This window comes from Pelobates fuscus, chromosome 9 (assembly GCF_036172605.1).
Source record: "Pelobates fuscus isolate aPelFus1 chromosome 9, aPelFus1.pri, whole genome shotgun sequence".
Taxonomy (NCBI): domain Eukaryota; kingdom Metazoa; phylum Chordata; class Amphibia; order Anura; family Pelobatidae; genus Pelobates; species Pelobates fuscus.
This window is the reverse complement of record NC_086325.1, coordinates 95,919,353-95,942,414: the sequence shown is the minus strand read 5'-3', so window position 1 is coordinate 95,942,414 and position 23,062 is coordinate 95,919,353. Positions and strand designations below refer to the sequence as shown.

At 41.3% G+C, this 23,062-nt stretch overlaps 1 protein-coding gene across 4 annotated transcripts in view; it reads right to left on the bottom strand.

Moving 5' to 3' along the window:
* The window catches only part of EDA (ectodysplasin A), a 168,194-nt gene that overhangs the window by 28,672 nt on the left and 116,460 nt on the right, over nt 1–23,062 (bottom strand). For all 4 annotated transcript variants that reach the window (XM_063432177.1, XM_063432178.1, XM_063432179.1 and 1 more), the window contains exon 3: nt 7,042–7,071. In XM_063432177.1, coding sequence (XP_063288247.1) covers nt 7,042–7,071 — 30 coding nt within the window. The remainder of the gene's footprint in view (nt 1–7,041; nt 7,072–23,062) is intronic.

Below are 23,062 nucleotides of genomic sequence, written 5' to 3'. Positions count from 1 at the left end.
TCCTCTCCACTCTGGCTATTTCTTTTCTCAAAGGTTTTCGAAACAGAACACAAATAAGAAACTGGGTACAGGAAATTACTAGCAATTAGTCTTACCCTAAAAGAGAGGAAACTCTGGGAAGATTCTGAATTTGCGGTCTTAAGCCTCATCAATTACAAAAGTCATCCGTATTCATCTTAAACTAAAATGTCTCCGAGATAGACCTGGTGGTTATTTTTTCTTTGCTGGATTTAATTACATCTTGCCATACAGACCATGGAATTGCAACAGCAAAACAGACTCTCTCCATACAATTTGTTGCTTTGGTTAAGGATGAACTTCTGTCTACACCTAGCATTCTTCCTGTATCAGAACCACTTTCAGATTTAGATGTTCGTGTTTAAGGAAGTTACAGTAGGCTAGAAGTGTAATTACAAACAAACTCATCATTCTGAGCTAGATAAAGAAACACTCCAAGCACCATATGTACTACAGTACTCAGAAATGCACTTTCAGGGCATACAGGTTGATATTACCCTTGTGTCATACTACCCCACTACCCTTAGAATGTAAGCTTGTTTGAGCAGGGCTCACATCACTTTCTGCTCCTTTCCGTCCAAATTATTTGGGCGCTTTATAAATAATAAAATTTGCCTAAACAATTACTGATTGTTCAAACCATAGCACCCCACATTTCAAATGGACAAACAAGGACACTTTCATTTTATAGGCATGAATGGGGGTGAGGCCAGAGATGGGGCTATGCGCAGCAATGGCTGCGGGCGCATTAGACCTCATTATTCGTGCGGACGTCCAGCTTTAGATAACTAACCAAAAGTCTGTTTGGCTTCCAGGAGCCCTCTAGTGGCTCTCTGTTGAGCACTAAGTTCAAAAGGGTCACAGAACCCAGACTACTTCAATTAGCTGAAGTGGTCTGGATGCCTACCATGTCCCATTAAGCTAAGGAACCTCCTCGCACTCATAAAAAGTGCTTTATATCTTAAGATCTTAGAATTCCACTATGGTCGTATTTTCACTCTTTTAAACCAGCATCCCCCCCCTCCCCCCTGTAGTCGCTAACATTTGATCTGCTCGGTCATACTGTTTTGGTAACCAAAAAGCCAAGAATGATGCAAAAAGTTACAAAATAATATATAATGTATGCCAAAAACAAGGTTCCTCTGCAATTGTAGTGGCTTATTTCAACCCACATCCTTAGGTAAAGATTAGTTTTTACTTTGGTCCCGTATCCTGTGTCCTAGAGTGTCTGTGGTGGGGACTAAACCACCCAAGCGCGTTATACCTGAGCAAGTTGGTACTCTCCAATTCGGGAGTGCGTTTGCCATGGCTCTTGATAAACCAATTGCATCAGATTCATGGACATTTCTGCTCTGAAAACCAAACAATAAACCTACCAAATAAAAAAAAAAAAAAAAAAAAAAAGTAAAAGTTTGCCTATCGGCATGCTAGAGACCTATCCTCCCTCATCACCTTACAAGATAATTGCAGAAGTCACAGCATAATTATATGCCACCTCCCACATTTTTAAGAAACTTAATTTACAGTAAGGGAGGGAGATTTTAAGCATCATAATTTGCGATTTTTATAGCGCTTTTCTCCCTGTGAGACTCAAAGCACTTTACAAGTATACAACCATAAAGACATAAAAGTTAGGAGTTTCTGAAGGTCAGATGAGTGGACTGAATGCCTGATGGAAGAGGTGGGTCTTTAGGTTTTTTCTTTTTATAAAGTCTGTAAGGACGGTGCCTCTCTGATTGTCCACGGTAAATAGTTCAAGAAGGTAGGGGGCTGAATGCCCTGGAACCAGAGTCTGTCTTTATTCTTGGCACTGACAGGATGGATTTGCTGGCTGACCGAAGTGGACGGGATGGAATGTAGGGTGTCAGGAGCTTTTTCAGGTACTGTGGGCCTTGATTGTTTAAGGCTTTGAAGGTTAGCAGGCCAATTTTAAAATATGTTCGCCATTTAATTGGAAGCCAATGCAGGGAGTGGAGAACAGGTGTTATGTGGCAGGAGCGAGTTTGATTGGTCAGTAGTTTGGCGATGGAGTCTGAAGGCGATGGAGTTCTTTTTCTGGATGGCCAAAGTAAAGTACATTGCAGTAATCTAGCCGAGAGGATATAAATGCATGGATTAATGTTGACATATAATCCGGTGGAATTAAGTGTTGTATCCTGGCTATGTTTTTCAGATGACAGTAGGCAGATTTTATTACACTGTGTAATTGTCTGGATTAGCTGCCTCTAGAATAGGCCCTGCATTTGCATCTAGCCATGATTCTGTAATGCACGCTAATTCGCATTTTTTAATAAGGTCAGCAATAATAACGGTTTTGTTCCTTATTGATCTGGCATTGCACAGGATTGATCTGATAGGACAGTCTTGGGATTCTGAGTTTTTGCTCTGTACATTGGAAACAGTGTGTCTTCTAATGGGGATCACACAAAGAGGTCTCCTTTATTTGATAGTGCGGTGTTTGTGGCTTCTAGGTTAAATCACTTCAATTGGGCTTGCAGGTAGACAGGGTGGTGGAGCAACTGTGATAGTGTCAGGATATAGAACTAAGTTTTGATTTTCCTCCACAACAGCCCCAGTCAGTCCCTTTGAAGATGCCAAGTGATTTTAGAGTAACCACTAGCGAGGGACTCAGTGCAGCGACCACTTTTTGGGGTCTTAGGGAATACAGATATGGGGGAGCATAGGTGATTATTCCCTCAGCAGTGATGGAGTCATAAACTGCAGTCCATTTGAGTGGCTAATTAGTCTTCGGTTGTTGCCTGCCTGTTTTTGGACAGACAATTTTCAAGCTGTTTGACAAAATTGAGAAATCTCCTTATCACTCAAAAAGCATAGTTGGTTCAAACCTGTTCAATCTACCCTGGAAGGCAGTGAATGGCTGTGAGTGCTAGAGCACATCAATGCCAGTTATTGGTAATGTTAAAAACAAACCACAAATATTTGAATAGAATTTGCAAAGACCCCCGATGGTGACACTGCCGGTGGATTAGTCAGAAATAGATGACAAATTTTAAAAAAGAAAGAGAAGTAAGTAAGTGGGAAAAGGTAATTAGGGCATGATAGTGCCGCTTTAAATATTTATAAACCAAAGCAAACATGCTTTTCAAAGCAATACATGGGTTTGTTTATTCATTTAAATCATGCAAACAATTAGATCTGGGTGCCCAAAGAAGATCTCCAAATGATGAAAAGAATTAATTTTCCATGACGTTTTTCCTTGTCTTCAGAATTTCAAAGCATTATGAATGCTGTAATTCTAAAACATTTAGACCTTTTGGGCGCCTATGATTTAGATGGTATATACTGTAGTCTACAGTTCAGTAAGGTTACTGCATTGCTTTCCATCATTGGCAACAGTCAACTGGAACGATGTCTTATTTTAATGAGCAGCTCACAGTTGTTTGATTACATGCCATTAATAATATATCAGTATGTGTAAAATGACTTCATTTCACACTTGCACCCTTAATATATAATAAATATGAGCAAGTTGGTTTTCTTCTTTATAATGAGATTCATTCTGCTTCACATTAACAAACAGTTTGTATAACCAAATATCTGGCACTTGTGAGTTTATGTTACTTTATTGCCTTTATGAACAGAACACTATTATTTGCATGCCATTAAAGGAATAAATGGATCGCAGATATCTGTCTGAGCGGTTGCCATTTTATGCTTTGTTGTGCTCTGCACTGTCTCAGACAAACTGTCCTCTCATCTCAACATCCTTGAGTTCAGAGATGAATAGATCTTTCATCTCCTTGTGGCTTTAATTTATTCTTAAAATGCTAAATATAATCACTTTTATGACAAACCAAGGGGGGAGGGGTGCACACTTGTCATGAATATATAAGGCATTATGTGCAGTATATGTAAATGGCTTTACAAACCAAAATTGCCATGCCCTCAACTTTAAAGGGAACCTGTTACAACTTACCTCACCCACTAATTAGCAAGGCTATGTACTCACAGAGGTTGGTGTTACAACACCCACCTATTCTTTGTCTGTCCTCTTTCTTTAATTTGCCCTGCTTGGGAAAGTGTCAAACTCCCTCTGTGACACCAACACGCTGACTTTATTGCCGGCATATGTTCCTATACTGTAAAGCCCATCAATGACAGCATTGGCTAGAGAGATACTACAGCAGCCACAGTGCATGTGCAGTTGCTGCTATGTGTGGAGGGCATAATGACCGCCTATGGTCCATCTCTTTTCTGCTTTCCCTTGTCAAACAAATATTTAGTTTTAGTGAGTTTATGCTGATGTACGGATTTCTCCAGGTGGGAGAAAAACTATCTTTAAATAGGTTTTTGTCCCGTTCTATACATTTGCTAGTAAATCTGCTAGCATAGTTTATAGATAAAATGTAATGGTCTGACTAACATGGAGGAGAGATGTGTTTTCTCTGAGCTCCTCAGTAATCTGGGCAATTAACGATTTCTCTAGTCCCATACAGCTCGAACTGGTTGACAGCCAACGACCCACCAGACTTCTGATCTGCTTAGGAACCGATATGGCGGTCTGAGACCTGACTGGAGCCTACAAGTGACACTTTTAGCAACATGAGGCCTAGTGTGTACCGGGCAGGAGAGGCGGATGATCTCCCAGCCCGGCGCTGCATGGCAACTACTCAAATCGAGTGAGAGTTTCGTTCCCCCGGACCGTATGGAGCGATCACGGTCCACCCCTGTGAAGCAAATCTGAATTAAAGGGGATACGAGACGAAGCCACACAAACGAGCCTACGACTCATCAACAAACCCAGCATGGCAGACGCCACGTGTCTCCCCCTTCCCACTGACTCTGAAATGCTGACTAAGCTGGATGCTCTATTCGCAGACTTCTGGCGCAAACTGGAGGGCAGAATGCCTCCACCTGCAATACAGCAACCACGCAGCCACCCGCCCAGGAGGCTGCCTTCAAATCGGGGCTAGGTACCATTGGCTTTAACTGTGAAACGGGCCTCACCTCAGCAGTGGACCAAGATGTGCACTCCATATCGGCACAAGTCGCCGCGGAAACAGAAACCACTGGGGCTTAATGAACGATAAGCCTCCTTACTCCATCTGATAGGTTCCACAACCAGCGACCTGCAACGCCTCGTCCTGATCCAGATCCTGACCCTGCAAGCTGACCTACCCCGTCTGACGGCATCTGGGCCCAGAGGCTTGAATTGCCTCACTAGGCTGCAGAATTATCCTGTACCCTCAGCGGGCATCGGCTGACTGAACTCCCGATCTGAGCAAGAGAGGGCAGATACCGCACATTGCTGGACTCTTTCTGGCAAACCTAATGCTCCTTAGTATTGTTTCTTCTGGATTTCTCCCACACACTTGGCACGCGAGCTTGTGAAAGCCTCCTAGGGAATTCTGTCTACTTGTAGATTACTCCTATTAAGTAACATAGCATGTCTTTTACTTTCCTCCTACGTTAAAAACTTTATATTCTAGCCTGACACTCTTAAAAATTTTTTTTTTTTTAAAATTGTGCTGTCACGCTGTATGCCATGCTGCTGTTTTATATTGTTATCATTGGGCTTGTTATAGCTGTCGTGGCTTTACAAGCATGTTGTTTTTACTCACACACCAAATTAAAGAATTTTAAAAAAGAGCATATGTTTTGCCTGGCAGGACATTGCTACAGGTTGTGGCAATGTTTTTTTTTTTGTTTTTGTTTTTTTAAAATATTCTGAGTTTATTTTCTATTACCTGCTTGCCTGTCAAAATATGTGAATTAGTGAACACACTCAATGCCGTAGGGACAGCACATGTGTACCTACACACTGATGGTGAAAATGCAGAGTGGATCATGGATTGGCAAATTGCAACAACATGAGAAGTGCAGCGTAGGTACGTTTTTCTTTATGATCGCTGTATTATTCACACAAGCAAAATGCTAAAATAGCATTCAGTGACCTGAAGGAATGAGTAACTGACACTTCTCTTGAAGTGCATCTGTCATATTCAAAAATGCAGTCCTATTGTGCCATGTCCCCTGTGATTATTTTCCAATTCAAAATATAACATGCAGGATAATCATATAAAATGACTTGTCTCCAAAGTAATGCAATGAAGTAGGGATCGGCCGATTATCGGTCTGGCCGATATTCTGTATTTTCAGCAATATCGGTTTCAGTCAATACCGATACTGCCGATAATGCACACCGGGACCGCCATCAGGGTCCTGGGGGCCCGCAGCAAGCGCTTACTTACCCTCCCTTCAGCTCCCCTGTCTAACTCTCACAAGTCCCGCGGGCAGCAGAGCGTTGCCACGGGTTACCATGGCAACACTCCGCAAGGCACGCAGGCTGCGAGAGTTAGACAGGGGAGCTGAAGGGAAGGTAAGTAAGCGCTTGCTGCGGGCCCCCACTGCACAGTCCATGCCACCGGACCACCAGGGAATGCCATATCCCCCCTCCCTGGCCAAGTAAGAAGCAGGGAGAGGGGACTAAAACGTTATTTTAATTTATTTTTTATTAAGTTAAAAAAATAAAAATGCGCCCACCCCCCATATTACACACTTAACATATCTACACAAACACACACTCTGCATTCATTACATACACACAATACAAAAAAACACAAACACACTGCATTCATTACATACACACACACACACACACACTGCACAAACACACACACACTGCATAAACACACACATTCATTATATACACACTGCACAAACACACACACTTTTTGCATTACATACATTGACAAATGAATGTGTATGAGTTCATAATGCAAAATGTATGGTCCTCCAAAATGTTTGTGTCTATGCTTTAACCCCTTAAGGACCAAACTTCTGTAATAAAAGGGAATTATGACGTGTCAGACATGTCATGTGTCCTTAAGGGGTTAAACTGCTCATAAATATTGGTTCTTTAAGATAAAATAAAGAAGCAAACACTGAAAAGGCACAAAACAGACTGATAACCCGCTTAGAAAAATATTAATACGAATATGCTTCCAAAATAGAGAAAACATCTTAAACTCACAACTATATAAAACAGTAATTACAACTTACCTTTTTTCTTATTTTTATTTGACCCTGGACCTGTAATAAGAACAAAATAAGAAAAACATGATACAAAATTGTAACATTGTATTGTAGAATATATAAAACATTATTGGAAATTCAAAGGAATATTAAAAAAGTTTAACAGTATATTCTATAAAACACAGTCAATAGAGCATTAAAATAAAATGGTACATAGTGAGCTTACGTTTTAGAAACTAGTTAAGTCCTTAGCTTTACTTTCTTTTCTAAAGAACGCTATAGCGGTAGGAACACAAAACTATTTCTAATGCTGTAGTGCTCCTCTGCCTATATCTGTGGTTTCGCCCCGGTGAATAAAGGGTTAAAAACCTGTTTAACACTTACCTCTTACTATCCCAAGGTGTTGGGCTCCTCCTCCTGCGACATCACACCAATAGGTAAACCTAATCTGCCACGCGTGCATTAATGCTGGACATCCTCATTCAAAGCGTAAGGACGTCCAACATCTTTTCACCGAATTAAACTCCTTAAGAAGCCAGGAAGCACCTGTACTGGCTGTCTGGAAGGAAGCCATTACAAGTGCTCTTAACCCTGCAATGTTGTTTTTAAGTAGTCTGGGTGCCTATCATGCCCCATTAACTAGATAAAATTATGACAGTACAAACAGACATTCTCAGCTTTAATTAATTTTTAAGATATGTCCCCCTCTGCTCCTCTCCCCTCATTATGTTCTTCTGTGTCACAGACAAGTGTTTTTCAGTCTTTTATGGTGAAGTACCTCTGCCTCGGCAAAGTAAGTTCTATTGATTTAAATTCCAAATGAAACATATATTTACGTTATTTAGAACACGCCTGATTAAAGGTAGTAAATAATCGTTTTTAAAATAAATATGACTGTCATGCCAAAGCATGAGTTGGCAGTTGATATATGTTATGAGTTGTTTTTGTACATGTTTGGATAACATTTATTGCAGGCTTTGATCTTACACCAGGCCTAGGCCATAAAACGACTAGATAACCATCACCAGAGCTGGACATAGGGCATCTAAAAGGTATTGGTGGGTATTCTCTGACTTTGGGTTATTCAAAGGACCAAATTATTTAAGAAAATATGGAGTGGGCAATAAACTGCCAGGCCAAACCCCATCCAGGGGTTAGAAACAACTAGTTTGAGATACATAATGAGGATGTTGGACTATCCAGCAGATTTCTTTTTTCAACAACTACTTGGAGACCTGTAACATCTGAATCTCCCACAAAATTTATATCTAAGGTGTAAATATATGTAAGGAATTTCTTGTGTTTTTACCTATTTTATATTATGGACTGTTTTGCAATTTGTTATGTGTGTTTCTGTATGCCATTTATTTCTGTATTTTTGTACACAGCACTGTGAATCCTTTCTGTCAGATCAAATGTTTACTTAATCAGCTTGTGTCTTTTTTCTCTATGAGCTCACTCTTCTGAGGAAAGCTCAGGTAAACACGTTACCAAAAAGGGTTAATTATATAAGTCTGATCAGTAAAATACGGTTGTCATCCTATAATTGTACTGTGTGTGGGGTAACCGAAGACGCCCACATATAAACTCTTGTTGTAAAGTGTGTACTAGGGTTTTAGTGTAGAAGGGATTGCAGGGGTTAATTTAGTGGTTGCTGGGACTAGCAACAGGTAACCAGGGGTCTGGTGTCATTAACCCTTTCACTTCCACACTCTCCCCACTGTCTCGGCTGGGCCAATAGTCCACATTTGTGACTAGGACATAAAGTGAATATTCTGTATATAAGGAGGAGTGTATGAACGATTAATCTAAAGTATAAAAGTCAAAAAAGAAAACAATAATAAACACAATAGTTACACACAGGAGGACACACACAGAGGAAACCAACAAACACACATTTACACAGAGGAAAATGACACAAAGAACGCTTAGGGGCAAAATATAGAAGATTTAATAAATTTTTATGTACCTAAAAATAAAACAAATACCAAGATACCTTGTAAAAGACCTGTATTTTACCATCACTGCGCAAGCTACCCTATTATCCATCCATCAGTGTCAAAATTAAACAGGATATACCACCAAGAACCAGAAATGTTCCCAATGTTTGCCAATTGCCTAAATTAATTGTTTTGGTTAGTACTTCCTGTATTTTAGAAACCTTGAACTCAATTTGTCCCTATATATGCAAATATTAGCTGGCAGACTGGAAGCTGAGCACTTCCCACCACAGAAAAAAAAGTCTTGCCCTACAAACTCATCCTTCTTGACCAATGCATGGGTGGCCTCAGAAGAGGACATCATCGTGCCAGAGCGAGCTTGGAATGACACAATGCACGAATCAGTCACCCCAGAGGTGAAAATGCTATCCAATTAGGCACGTTTGGTGACCTCTGCGCGAGTCATGGCAGGACAAATATAGGGCTATTTTGAGCTCCATCTGCTCCTAACGTACCCCCTGCTCACTAGGGTACGTGCACCACAATTTAAGAAACCAGGTCATAGACAGCTAGTTGGAGTGACAATGTTGCACACAAGTTAAAGGTGTAAAAATTGTAATTTACAGGATAACATTCTGAATTTACTTTTCAATAGAAAACTTCTTTGTAGAGATACTGTAGTGATAATGATTTTTTTTTATAAAAAAAAAAGGTAACATTTCAGGTAGTTAGGACATAAATATAACTCTGGAGAAATTATCCTTTTTAAGGGGTGTTAAGGAACACTGTGATGATTCCAGCACCCTCTTGATGGTAAAACTGAAAAATGCATTGATTTGTAAAAAATTTTCAAAAATGTTGTGATTATATTATATATTTTAGGAACTATTATGTTGTTTGTTTTTCAGGTTATATATGCATGTCTATATTTATAGGGATTTCACCACATATTTAAAGACAAGTCACAAGTCCTTTATAACAAAAATGAAGGAACCAGACACCAGGGCTACTGAAGAAGGACCAGCAAATCCAATATAGGTATAATAGAAGAGAAAAGGTCTCCAGGCACTCACAGTGTTACAACAATGTTTCGCCCCACCATGAGGTATTGACAAACATTGCTGTGCCATTTTAGCCAATAAATCTGCCTGTGGATTGAACACAGAGTGCCTGGAGACTACAGGTTCAGAAAGAGCAGGCCTGAGAGCCACAGTGCCTTTGTAAAGGCAGTTTCTGCAGACATCAAGGTTTAGAGGTGTCAACAGCTGCCTTTGAGAGGAACAGAAGAGGGAAAGGCAGGGGGAACGATACCTGCCTAGAAGGAGAGATCGCCAACCTGGTCAGATGGAAGAGGTCCTTAAGAGACCCTAGTCAAGCTTCTGTGACTAGATCTGAGCACTCCAGAGACCACTGGCAGCAGAGAGGAAGTACTTTGTTTTAGTACAGGTGGGTGCTCAATCATACACTCCATTTAATTCCCCCCACCACTTTGTATAACTGTTTAGTAGATATACACCCAGAGAAAACATGCATGTATATTTTTCTGCAAGTTTCTATTGGAGGTATATGAAAACAGATTGCAAAAGCTACAGACCTGCTGTATGCAGCCTTTGCAAGCACTCTCCTCTTTCCTCATCACAGACTAAGTCTTTGTCAGGGAATAAGCAATCACAGGCTTCTCACTAAAAAGACTCCCAGCTGGAGCTGCAAGAACACGCATCAATCGCGGATTTAAAATACTTCTCAATGAGCCGTGAGGAAGGTGTGTGCTCTAATATACCCTGAACCTTTTCTATGGTGCTTTTTGGGGGGAATGGGGATTGAATGAATTCTAAAGCAGAAACTATTTGCACTATTTCTTCAGGATCTTAAGTTACCCTCTGTGGCACTCAAAAAGCAGCCCGAAAATTAGCGGATGTTGACATGTTGATAAAGTAAATTTCACGTCAGAGTTTGCCTGTTGTATAATACGAAGCAATGTGCATTTGTTTTAATCATGATTAGGTACTGCTGCAACAGTTAATTTACCAGGTCTACTCCCTCCATGTGCCTGTTGTACTGCTGTTTCTAGAATACAAATACACTTATCTCTATGGTATTTTCTTCCATGTTCATCTGGTTTCTCATCTGCCTCTGACTGTCACCCTCGACCACATGCTCATTGTCCAGGAGAATCCTGTTAGCTCTACTGAGCTAAGCAGGACTGTGCTCAATTGCTCAGTCAGCTGTGGTATAGGTGCTAAAAATGGAGAACAGGTACACATAGAAGACAATACCAAAGAGATAAGTGTGTGTGTGTAGTCTGGACAAAATTTGCACATCCTATTTAACTACCGGAGAATATGTTTACATGAGAATGTGCATGCAGATAGAATGTGTATACAAAGCAATGTGTGCACACAGGGAAGATAAAATATTTGTGTAAATAATTGAAAACATGAGGAACAAGATAATACATGTACATAACGGAATCCCTGAAGGACAGGAGACTCCAAAATTATCACAACACACAAACACAATGCTCACTAATGCCGCAAAATAGATTTGATGGGATAACCTGGATGAATGTATCATTCCTGGGACATGACAAAGACTAAATAAGCATGAAAAAAGGAAAACTATGGGGACATACCATTACACCAGAATAGCACACTTTTACCACCGTGTTAAGGATGGCCTACACATAAGGAAGTCCCTTTTGTAATGACTAAGCAAGGGCAGAAATTATTTATCAGATGCTGCTAGAAACCAGGTAGATATTACTGTGTAAATGCGAGGAGAAGTTTAGACAATCAATCTCCAAGCACCTAGTGATGAATATGCTAATTTTGGCCCACCATATCCCCTTTTACTCTAAGTTTCATGACATGTATTACAAGGTACTCATAATAAAGCAGAGGCTAACTGCATTAATATCATGGATGGGTATACATCCACGTGATACCCTTGATTTAAATATCACATGGATGTATACCCATCCATGTTATTAATGAAGTTAGCCTCTGAGGGACAGATTCTATACCTATGGGGTCTTAATACTATGCCATACCATGAAATTTGAAGAAGTTGTCTTAAAAAATATTAAACATTAAGCAAATGACATATTAATGCAGTTCAGATAAGGTATAGTCAGGGCATTCATTGCTAATGATGAAAAGCAATAGAAATATTAATTTGTTTCTCGTCTCTTCTATGCTTTGCTGAATGCAAAGTGCAAAGAAGAGAGTTAATAACAAGGACTGTCAGGGAGCCAACATGAATAACCTAATTGCAAGATAAAGTGGATTCCTAAATTATTTTATTTTTCTTTAATCATTTTGATTTTAAGTTTTGGAAGCTACAAGCATATACATTCTCAACAAGGGAAAAGTATATGACTGAAGCTAGTGTAGCACACACTACATTTTATTAAGCATAAACTTACAATGAAACATAATGAAAACATTATCCATTTTAGGTGCCATATGGCAACTTTAAACTTTGGAGCTCATTACACAATATGAGTACGCCTAAATTCTGAATAAAGGACAGGCTCAATTTTCCAATCAGGAAACACGACCACCAGCAAAGGTCCCCATGTAGGGGGTAAAAATAAAAACAAACTATATCTGCATTGCAAAACTGTGCAAATATAAGTAAACCTTTTGACCTATTAATGGATTTTGAAATTAATTCTCGTCATATACGTCAAATGAGAGGTTGACAGAAAGATGAGGTGAAGGAGGGGAAATAAGGAAGAGGCAGTAATGAAATATATGTGCCACATGAAGACCCACATGATTCTGAATATAAATGTATAGGTATGGGGGAGAAGAGATGATGTGAGGGGAGGGTGCACAGTCCTATCCGTGACAGTATAGAAAGAGGGAGGAAAGTCCATATGGCCTCCAACTTACAAGAGGGTGAATGTTTCTAGGCAGAAAATTGATCCAACCAAGCTGTGGATAGCTTATTCATTTCTAAAGCTTCATACATTTTAGGGTAAGCTGCTGGGTTCTTTATAGTGCACCACAATACTGCATGTCACTAAAGCCATTTTATTTTCTGCTCAGGTGAAACTCTATATTGGTCTAGATAAGAGGTGGATCCATGGTGACCAGTTATGATAGAATAGCAGTTAATAATATAGTGAACTCTCTACATTGGAGCAATATTTGGGCATGGTCATCATGAGAATGTGCATTCCTGCATCACAATAAAGTTTTCCAGCATTATTGAGAGAATAGTTTTACTTATCTTATACTAAAGATTGGGGGTTATAACATTTTAAAGTTTTGTTCCTTACATCTGATGCATCCAAAATAACTGCCTAATCTAAGCGATTTTAACAGGGTTCCCAAGACCCTCTTGTAACCCAATATATAAGGTAAGGTTCTGTATAAGGCACAGTCTATTAACTTGGTGCATAGAGTAGAACTCTCCGCTTTAAAGTAGCGTGTAAATGCATGATCTCTCACACTGTGTGTTTGGAAGTACCAGTTTCCTAAACTATAGTTCAGATGCAAAACTTATTAATTGCTTTAGCCTGAATATATTAAAGGAAGATGAGTGAAAATGGGTAAATTCATTTGGACAAAGGAATATGTTGTGGTAGGGATAATGGATTTAAGAGATGCTTCTATTTTCAAAAGCAGCATACTGTGTTTGGTACATACCTGGTAGATATGGCGCTTGTGCGTTCAAACTTATGATTCATCTTATCTCATATGCAAGAAAGGGGATAATGGGAAGCTCTCAAAAATGGTATGTTCCATTTTTGGCGTGGATGTACATGCCACTGTTGTATTCGGTTTTAATACCTCACTTAATCATCTAATGAAGTGAAGCAGATTTCAAGCGAAAAGGATAGGTCTGATCCCTCTTACCCTCCTACCAAATAAAAAAATGTATGTGTTGTCGAAATAACCTAAAGTCAGAAAAGCAAAGTGGTAATAGGATGTTTTGAAATAGCTATAAAAAATTAAATAAAATAAAAAACTAGTTCGTAAATTCACTTTGATGGAGTCAACAGTTCCCAATCAAGAGCTGTGGATAACATCAGATCAAAGCCCCCCAAAATCACCCAGGTCCCCTTTAAGAGATACTTAGTCCACAAAGGTTGGTTGTCACCCCATACTATATTGCAATCATAATCAAATATAAATAAATAAAAACAGATTTGCCAAACATTAGGAAACGGATATTGTGAGCACATTTAAAGCACAACAATTAAAATTTAAGGAGATCAAGATTTTGAAATTGCTTAAAATTTTGGAACCACCCCCTCATCAAAGCGACAAGCAGGTGTGGCATAAACTAGCCACACGACTGTCACTCACCACCACACCCTCCCCATTGCTTCCGCTGACCCACAACGAGACCTTCCCCCAGGTAAAGAACCGAAAACGCTAGTCCGCCTCCTGAATCAGGAGGTCCCGAGGCTATGCCACGCAACCACCGATGGCCGCCGCAAGAGTCTGGAGGACATGACAGGGAACTCAAGCCACACATTCATGCTACAATTTAGATACAGACAACTGAAACTGTTCACGCAACCGATGCTCCAGATTCACAACACCACCAGAACACTGACACAATTCGAGGAAATCTGTATGGACCCAGAACCCCTAACTTAAAGGCCTCTCCACACTCTATGGCATGCTCATGCGACTGGGAAGACAACCACCCCCAAGTTTTATGGGGAAGTGGGAAACAGCACTAGGCACATCCTTCACACTACCTCAATGGGACAAGATATGTGCCCTCACGCTCCACTGTGCGCTGTCTAGCGGGACGCAAGAAACGGCCTATAAAATTTTAGCACTCTGGTACCGCACCCCACACCAGACTCACATATATGACCCCACTACAGACGAAACCTGCTGGAGATGCACTAGACACACAGGCACCTACCTCCACATCTGGTGGGAATGCCCACTCATCCAACCCTGCTGGGAGACCATATACCAAATCATTAAGAGATTCACTGACACCCCTCCACCAAAGGAACCTGCAACATTCCTCATACACCACACCAAGACAAAGACATCTATCTATAAAAAATCCCTCACAATTTGAATACTCAATGTGGCTAAAAGCCTCATCCCCATCTACTGGAAAAAACAAACTGCGCCACCCATAGACACTTGCTACCGACGCATGAAGGAACTCAGAACACTAAAGGAGCTGTCCCTGATGGCAGAAGGGAAATCGCAGACTTATTTGACGATTTGGACACACTGGCTCCTGACCACTGAACGCCCAGACTTCCAAGCCATACTCCACTGACCATGACGAAAAGACCCAGACTATTCACGGACCCAACAGGGTATGATATACCCCCCCCCCCCCCCGTGAACCAGAAGGCGAGGACGCGCGATAGCTGGGAGAGCAGCGCACGGCACTATAGCTAGGCTGATTCAAGCACAGAACATAGGATATATCACGCGCAAGGTTGAAGAGAGGAGAAATAGGGAAGGAAACTCCACTCATGCTTACAAGCCCGCCACAGACACACCTTGATAGCTTAAAGGTACTTAGTATTGCTGCATACACACACGATAAGGTTTACAGCATAGGATAACCAATGACGGGAACACAGAGCGGAGATCCCCCGCAACAGCGGAGCCAGCAAACCTAATGGGGGTAAACTGATGCACACCCAGGGCACGGGGAACAGAATCCCCTTCTACGGGGAAAAATACACTCCAAACCCGGTACCCGCCCTAGACGACTCCCTGGACTCTGGGTGACACTACCACTAATATGGCGACAGCTTCCCTATAAGAGATACATAAGCCGCACTAGCCCGTCATTGCTAAGGTGAAAGGGGGACTCCAACGAATATTTTGGGCTATCACCTAAGGCATACATAATACGGGACCTGCGAGTCCAACCTGTGAATGCCCAATACGTAATGGAGTGACCTGCGCGTCACCAACGCTTGCATTTACGACAGCTACTCTTACTGTTATTTTAGATGACTTGATCAACTGATGGGACCTGCACGTCCACACTGATGCTTTCTCTCCATTACCACAATGTTGAAAAATACTTAAAAATATATTTACAAAATTTTGGAACAACTGCAAAACCACAAAAACTGTTTCAGTAGTGAAAGGTTTCCTGGTTAGCGAGCTTTATATATATGCCATACCTATGGGACATCAGCTAAAAAAAAAAAGAAACCTAAAAAAAAAAAACCCCAACACAATGTATTTAATTATTCTCAATTGTACTGTTATAGGGAACTCTATTGTTCAAATAAAAAGCTTGTATAGTGCTCAAGTGCCAACATAGGGCTTATAATCTGTTTCTGTTGTGTCTTGGGCCCTTTTTCCCATTATATATGCCATGACTAAGAAAAATCATCTACACAATACTCAACATGCATACCCTTAATTGAAGAACTGAACAATGAAATCTTATGGAAGATCATTTATTCAGTAATTCTAGAAATGTAAAGAATTTACTTAGAAAAGTGGCAATCCTAACCAATTATAAATGCCTGTGTGAAATGATCAATCATCCTTGGTTTTAGGGGCAAGAGATTTGCCAAACATTATTATGCTAGCTGGAAACATCAGAAGATTAGTAGAAAATAAAAAAAAAATCTAAATCACGCAACCAGCAAGGATTGGCTTATACACACAGACAAAACATTCTTACCATGCTGCGTGCTGCTCAGTCTGAATAATATATCAAGCCATTAGATCAGCAAACATAGTGCAGAACTAATAACTTTAGCAAAGCAAACATGTATGAAATGCATGGAACCAATTAGCTTCAAAGGCCACAAAAACTGGGATTAAAAACAAATGACAAGTTACTGTTTATTAGTAACAATTCAGCTGTATGTTCTGCTGGGAAGTAACAGTAAAAATAAATCTAATAGCTGAAAGCACAATCAGCATGAGTAATATGGATGGTGTTTGGTTACAATAACATTGGATTTAGAAAGTTATGTTTGTCTTCATGCACAGGATTTAGAAACCTTAACCTACCCACATATGACTGGTTACTGTAAAAGTACTACAATAAACATGTCTAGAGTTCTTGTGTACAAGAATTTATTTTTATCTATACTACATTACATGGGATTCGGTTTAATGTCTACCAGCACATGGTGGCATACATGGTAACAGAGGGTTGATCAACTTTGGAGAGTTTAGGTAGATCATTTCAACAGCAAATTAATCACAAATAATACTAAAGTGTTATTTACATTTAAATATCATCTAAAAACCCATTCTTCAGAACATTAACGGGACACTATAGTCACTCAGACACTTAATCTCATTGAAGTGACCTGGGTGCAGTGTCCCTCTCTACCTTAGCCCTGCAATGTAAAACAATACAGTTTTAGATTAACTGTAAGACATCCTCTAGTGGCGGTCTATGAGGGAGCCGTGGGGACAGTGAAACAGGTCAATGTTAGGAATACATCTTTGTTCCTTTAAGGTTAGTCCCAAACACAATATTGGTCTGTGACTTTTTTGTACACAGTTAATTAACACATCTAACAAGCACTATAGCAGAACACTGTTTTGTGACCATAGCATGAAGATTCTTATGTTCAATTTCTTAAATTCCCTTATTTTCCAAATATATCGCCCAAATCAACGATTCATTTTGAAAAAATAAACATAAGGTAAAGTAGCTATAATTTCTTATCTCTTGCTCTGTTAATAGCTAACTTGACCCTGCAGGAGCCTACTGTATGTAATTAAAGTTCAGTTTACAGAGCATGAGATACAAACTTCTAAAGTAAGTTAACATGTGAGGTATGGATAGAAACAAAAGTGATTTAACTCCTAAATGGCAGATAATTGAGCAGTGAGACTTCAGAGGCATGATTTATACACAAAAACTGCTTCATTAAGCTAAAGTTTTGGCGACTATAGTGTACCTTTAAAGGAACAAACCAAGCTTGCTGTATTGGTTATGACTCCAGGAGAGCCCACGCAACCACACAGGATAAATATAGAGTCAAACCTTTAAAAAAAGAAATGGTGGCCCCCTGCTACTTCCAGTGCATCTAGAAAGCTTGGCATTAAGCTAGACTTGGTGGTGCTCTCAGTCAATGAGCCACTTCTGCACAACTGGGCTTAGCACAGTGGAACTCACTGCGAGAACTTCTGGCTCTAGAGGAACACTCTTGACACCATAACCCAGGGCTTGACAAATGTGTTTGGAATCTAGGAGCCAGCTAAAAAAAAAAGGTTAGGAGACAGTTTTCTTCAAACAAAACTTTACATTTAACTTTCAACGAGAAAAATGCAATTCCTTTTTTTTTTTTTATTCTTTATTTTCGTAGTGCAGAGTTAAGTACACATGGCAAGCTTGGTAACAAACACAACAGTTGGTATATATGTGAAAGACAGGGTATGCTGCACTTTTTTTGTTTAGTAGGAAATAAAACAAGCGAAAGAGCATTATTGTCTAGTAAAAAATAACAGGACATTTGTGGTGGACTGACAATAATTAAACATGCATATCTAAGGTACAAGAGTCTGGTACAGGCTTAACTGACATAGATATTACTTTTTTAATAACAGGCATAATACATTGTGGTCAGGGCCGGTGCAAGGATTTTTGGCTACACAGGCGAATATGCATTTTGCCCTCCCCTTCTCCCCCTCACCCCCTAAAAAAAAAATGTATCTTCACCTGTGTGCCTCGTAACTCCTTTTTTTAAATTTTCTTACTCCCTTTAGTATCCCCTCTTGAATGTGTTATCCCTGTGTGTGTTACACCCCCTTTAGTGTCTTACACCCACCCTGTGTCTCTAACAGTGTGTACAGCTGACAACATACAAAGAATACAGTATTCTATATACTGTATATATCCTACATTCACATGCATACACTGAATGACATTGCAAAGTGTGTACAGCAGCCAACATACACATACATACTATACAGTGGTTAATATATACTGCATGCCATAACAAAGTGTGCACTGCAGCCTCCATACACATCATGCAAAGCAGACTATACACTATTCCACATAGTGCATGTCATAAAGTATGTACAGCTACCCTATGAGAGCCTTTGATCTCTTGTACAGGCAATCTTTTGTGTGTTGAATGTAAAGAATATTTATGTTATAGTAATTATATACATTTGGTTAAGGAGACCACTAGGTAACAAATGCAGTAAGATGCCCTACACAGCTGGCAGTGAACGAAATACTGTTTATAATTAGGAAACTTTATTCAGTTTCTGTCATAAAGACATTTAGTAAAAAAAAATAAAAAATTATGTGTTTCATTGTTCACACAATATTTATATTTGTGTTAAATTTCTTGCACTGCAGTTAAATCGTTAAGTACCTTATATTGCAGTTGCTTAAATCTATACATTAAAAATTATACTTAAATAGCCATTATTACAAGTAAACTTTTATTTTCTGTTAATAGCAAAAAAAAGGTAACCATTTTTCTTTCATTCCCAATCCATTTAGCATTAAACTAAACCGATGTTTATCAAAATCAGTGTCACTCTGCTTCTTTTATGACACACTATCAACACCACTACAAGAAACAGAACATGTGCATTTACTGGGCTGATGTAAATCCAAGCATTAGTACTCAACACTGCATACATAACATAGGTGTCATATCCATTGCTATATAAAATATGTATAGAGTATAATGTGCCAAGACAGTACTCCATTGTTACAAAGTAACCATTATTTATCCTGCTGCACTCTTACTACTCTACGAACTACGAACAAAAAACTCAGTCTCTCACATTCTCCAAATTCCTTCCATCCAGTATCAGTAGAAGTCCCCTTTCATTTGCAAGATTGGATGGATCAACAGTGGCTGTTAAGTGAAACATCTCAATACAGAAAACAACAAACGATCATCATGAGAGGGATTGGGGGACACACAGAAATAAAGTAACTAAATTCCTAAATAAACACAGACACAATCCCTACCTTCTGGGGTCCACTGGGCTGCTGCACTGCTCCGAGGAGGGAGCTCCGTTCCAGATCTGCATTTCCTGTAGAGGTCCTGGGAGCTGGAATATGACGTCACATTTCAGCTCCCAGGACCTCTACAGGGCGCGCGAGGGAGCTATACATACAGGAGATGCGGAACTTGATCAGTTCCCTCGCGCGCCCTCTCCTTCTGCGCCGCACCGGACTGTGGAGACAGTGGAGGTACTGGCGCTCAGCCACGCTACAGGAAATGACAGGCAGGAGAGGAGTGCTGTGCACTTCTCTCCTGCCGGTCAACTGGATATTTGCGCCCCCCTGGCCGGTGCGCCCTAAGGCGGCCGCCTGTGCCGCCTTATGGTAGCGCCGGCCCTGATTGTGGTAGTAGTAGTTTGGTAGGGTACAGGCAAGTGGTATGTGCTTTAGATTTCGGGGAGTGTCAGCCTACAGGCAGTTGAGTTATATATGCAAGAGCCATAGCACCTATAGTTAGGGTCATATTGTACAGGCTAGAACTATGTAGGGAACAGGCTGTTACAGGCCGGCATCTAGTCGGCGATATCAGGTGTTCAACTAGTGAGCGTAGTGGCTGGCTCACAAGTGTTTTAAGGTGGTATGTGGGCATTTGCAGGGTAGGTGAGTTAAGTCACATAGTGCTTCTCGTGCCTGTGTTGCGGTGGCTAGAGGCATTGCGGGGTTATGTCAGGGTTATAGGGCTCCGTAACCCCGGAGTCTGGGGAGGGGGGTTTGCTGCGGAAAGCTAACCAGGTGTCTGATCTACAGCCCGACACCAAGAAGAAATCGTAAGTGGCTTATAACTTTGGCATAAATGTAAATACAACCCCAAAAAAAATTATTATAAAAAAGAACACTCAATAGGAGGGAAAATTGCATTAGTCAGTGTATTATCACTCGTCAGCTTTAAGAATCGGGTGGGTGCATGGCGCTGCTTCCCGCTGGGGCCGTCTGTCCAGATGGGGTGAATGGCGCTATGTTGGCTATGTCCCACCGGTGTGGTGTTTTCGTCTTGGCACCTTCCGTGGGTTGGATACCCAAGGCTTGTAAGAGTTGTGGTGCTTCTGCCGGTGTTGTCCGTCGGTGGTTTTGACCGCCATGCGCGGCAATCAGCATCCGGGGGTGACCCCATCTATATTGTATATCCGCTGCTCTCAGTTGTGTTGTGATCATTCTCATAGAAGCCCGCCACTGCAATGTTTGGCGACTCAGGTCTTGGAAAAAGTGCAAGGTTAGGTTCTCAAAAGCGAACGGGGTCTGGCCCCTGACAGCACGGAGGAATCCGTCTTTGTCCGAGCGGGATTTAAAGCTCATGATGACATCCCTTGCGGTGTCTGGGGTATTGCTTGGGCGCCCTGGTATGCGGAATAGGCTGCCTAAGGTCAGTCCTTTGGCCTGTTTGGGTGGTAGGGCAGTGTGCAGCAGCCTCTTAATGAGGAGCGGCAATTCGTCTGCCGTCACTGAATCCGGAATTTTGTCTCGCCATGTCTTCTAGCTGTCCCACTCAAGAGTTGAGTTGTGAGCTCTTGTGTTTGCTTCGCTGTGGCGTCGTGCTGGGCTCTCAAGTCCGGTATTACCTCTTCCATGGCTCGCATGCGGCCTGTGAGGGTGTTCAGTTCCGTCTTGAGGCCAGCTAGTTCTGCAGTAAAGAAGGCCTTGAGGTCAGTCACCATACTTGACAAGTCGTCCTTAGTGGCCAATGGTGGTCCAGATTGCCTTTTTGGAGCGGTTTGTTGCTTCCTGTGGGGTGTCTGTCGGCACATCGCTCAGGTAGTCGTCCTCTGAAGCAGATAGTGACTCCATCCCCATCGTATGAAGGACGTCCGCCATTTTGGGTCTGCAGGCCTGGGACAAGAGTTGCCCGATATCTTGGGTGTGTCCCGCGGGCGGCCCTCGAGGTTTCCGTGAGTGTTTCCCCATGTTGTACTGGGTTCCCCTCCATCTTTCCCCGGCTTGTGGAGGTAAATTTAGGTGTTTTTTGAAGCGGTTTTGCCGTAGTGGTGTCGGAGCTCAGGATGCATGCGGCTTGTCTGCTCGATAGCTAGCTCCGCCCCCCTCGAAAAATGCAATTCTTAAGGGACACTATAGACACCAGAACCACTACAGATTAATGTAGTTGTTCTGGAGTCTATAGTCTGTAACTGCAGTAAACACTGACTTTTTAAGAAAAGGCAGTGTTTACTTTGCTGCCTAGTAACACCTCTAGTGACAGTTACTCACATGGCCACTAGATGGTCCACGTTCTGCATGGAGGCGCTAAATGTTCACCATAGAGATGCACTGATTCAATGCATCTCTACGAAGATATGCTGACTGGCACAGTGCGATGTTTTGCTGCGCATTCGCAATATCCTCCCAATGCTTTACTATGGGAAAACACTGGCTTATGTGTAATCCTAAAGATGTATGATCTCATCCATGGAGGCAGGACCAGGCATGGCAAAACGGCATGACTTGGGGGGGGGGGGGGGGGGGGAGGAGAGTTATAAACACCTTTATCGTGCGATTGGAGTGGGGCAGGTACTTAAACAGACACACACTGACAGGCACACACTCACAAACAGACATTTTATTTTAACTGAAATCCACCCAGCCTCACATTTGGGAATGCTGAGTGGATCGTTCCCTGGGGTCCAGTGGGGCTGCTCTCTAATCTTGCTGCGTGCAAAGGAGCAGTAAACGACCTAGCTCTCTAGGGCTCTCTGTAATGATGCTGGGGCGACGTCATATGCTGGTTCCCAGGATCATTAAAAAGCGCGCAAGGGAGCAGAAAGGAACTGCAGGTAGATTACTGCTCCCTCGTTCGCCGCCTCCTTGCTACCTAAGCCGGCCCCTCTGGGGAGCAATCAATGCACCCTTGGGCAGGCGCCTTAACTAAAGGGCTGACATCCCAGGCGCCAGGGCACAATTTCTAGTATTCATGGTGCCTGGGATTTGTCAATCCCTGCCATAACACTTACATAGAAACATAGAATGTGACATTCGGTCCATCTAGCCTATCCAATTTTCTTAATTCCTTTATTATTCTCTACCTAGGATAGCCTTATGCTTATCCCACGCATGCGTAAACTCCCTCACCGTGTTAACCTCTACCACTTCAGCTGGAAGGCTATTCCATGCATCCACTACCCTCTCGGTAAAGTAATACATCCTAATATTTTTAGACTTTT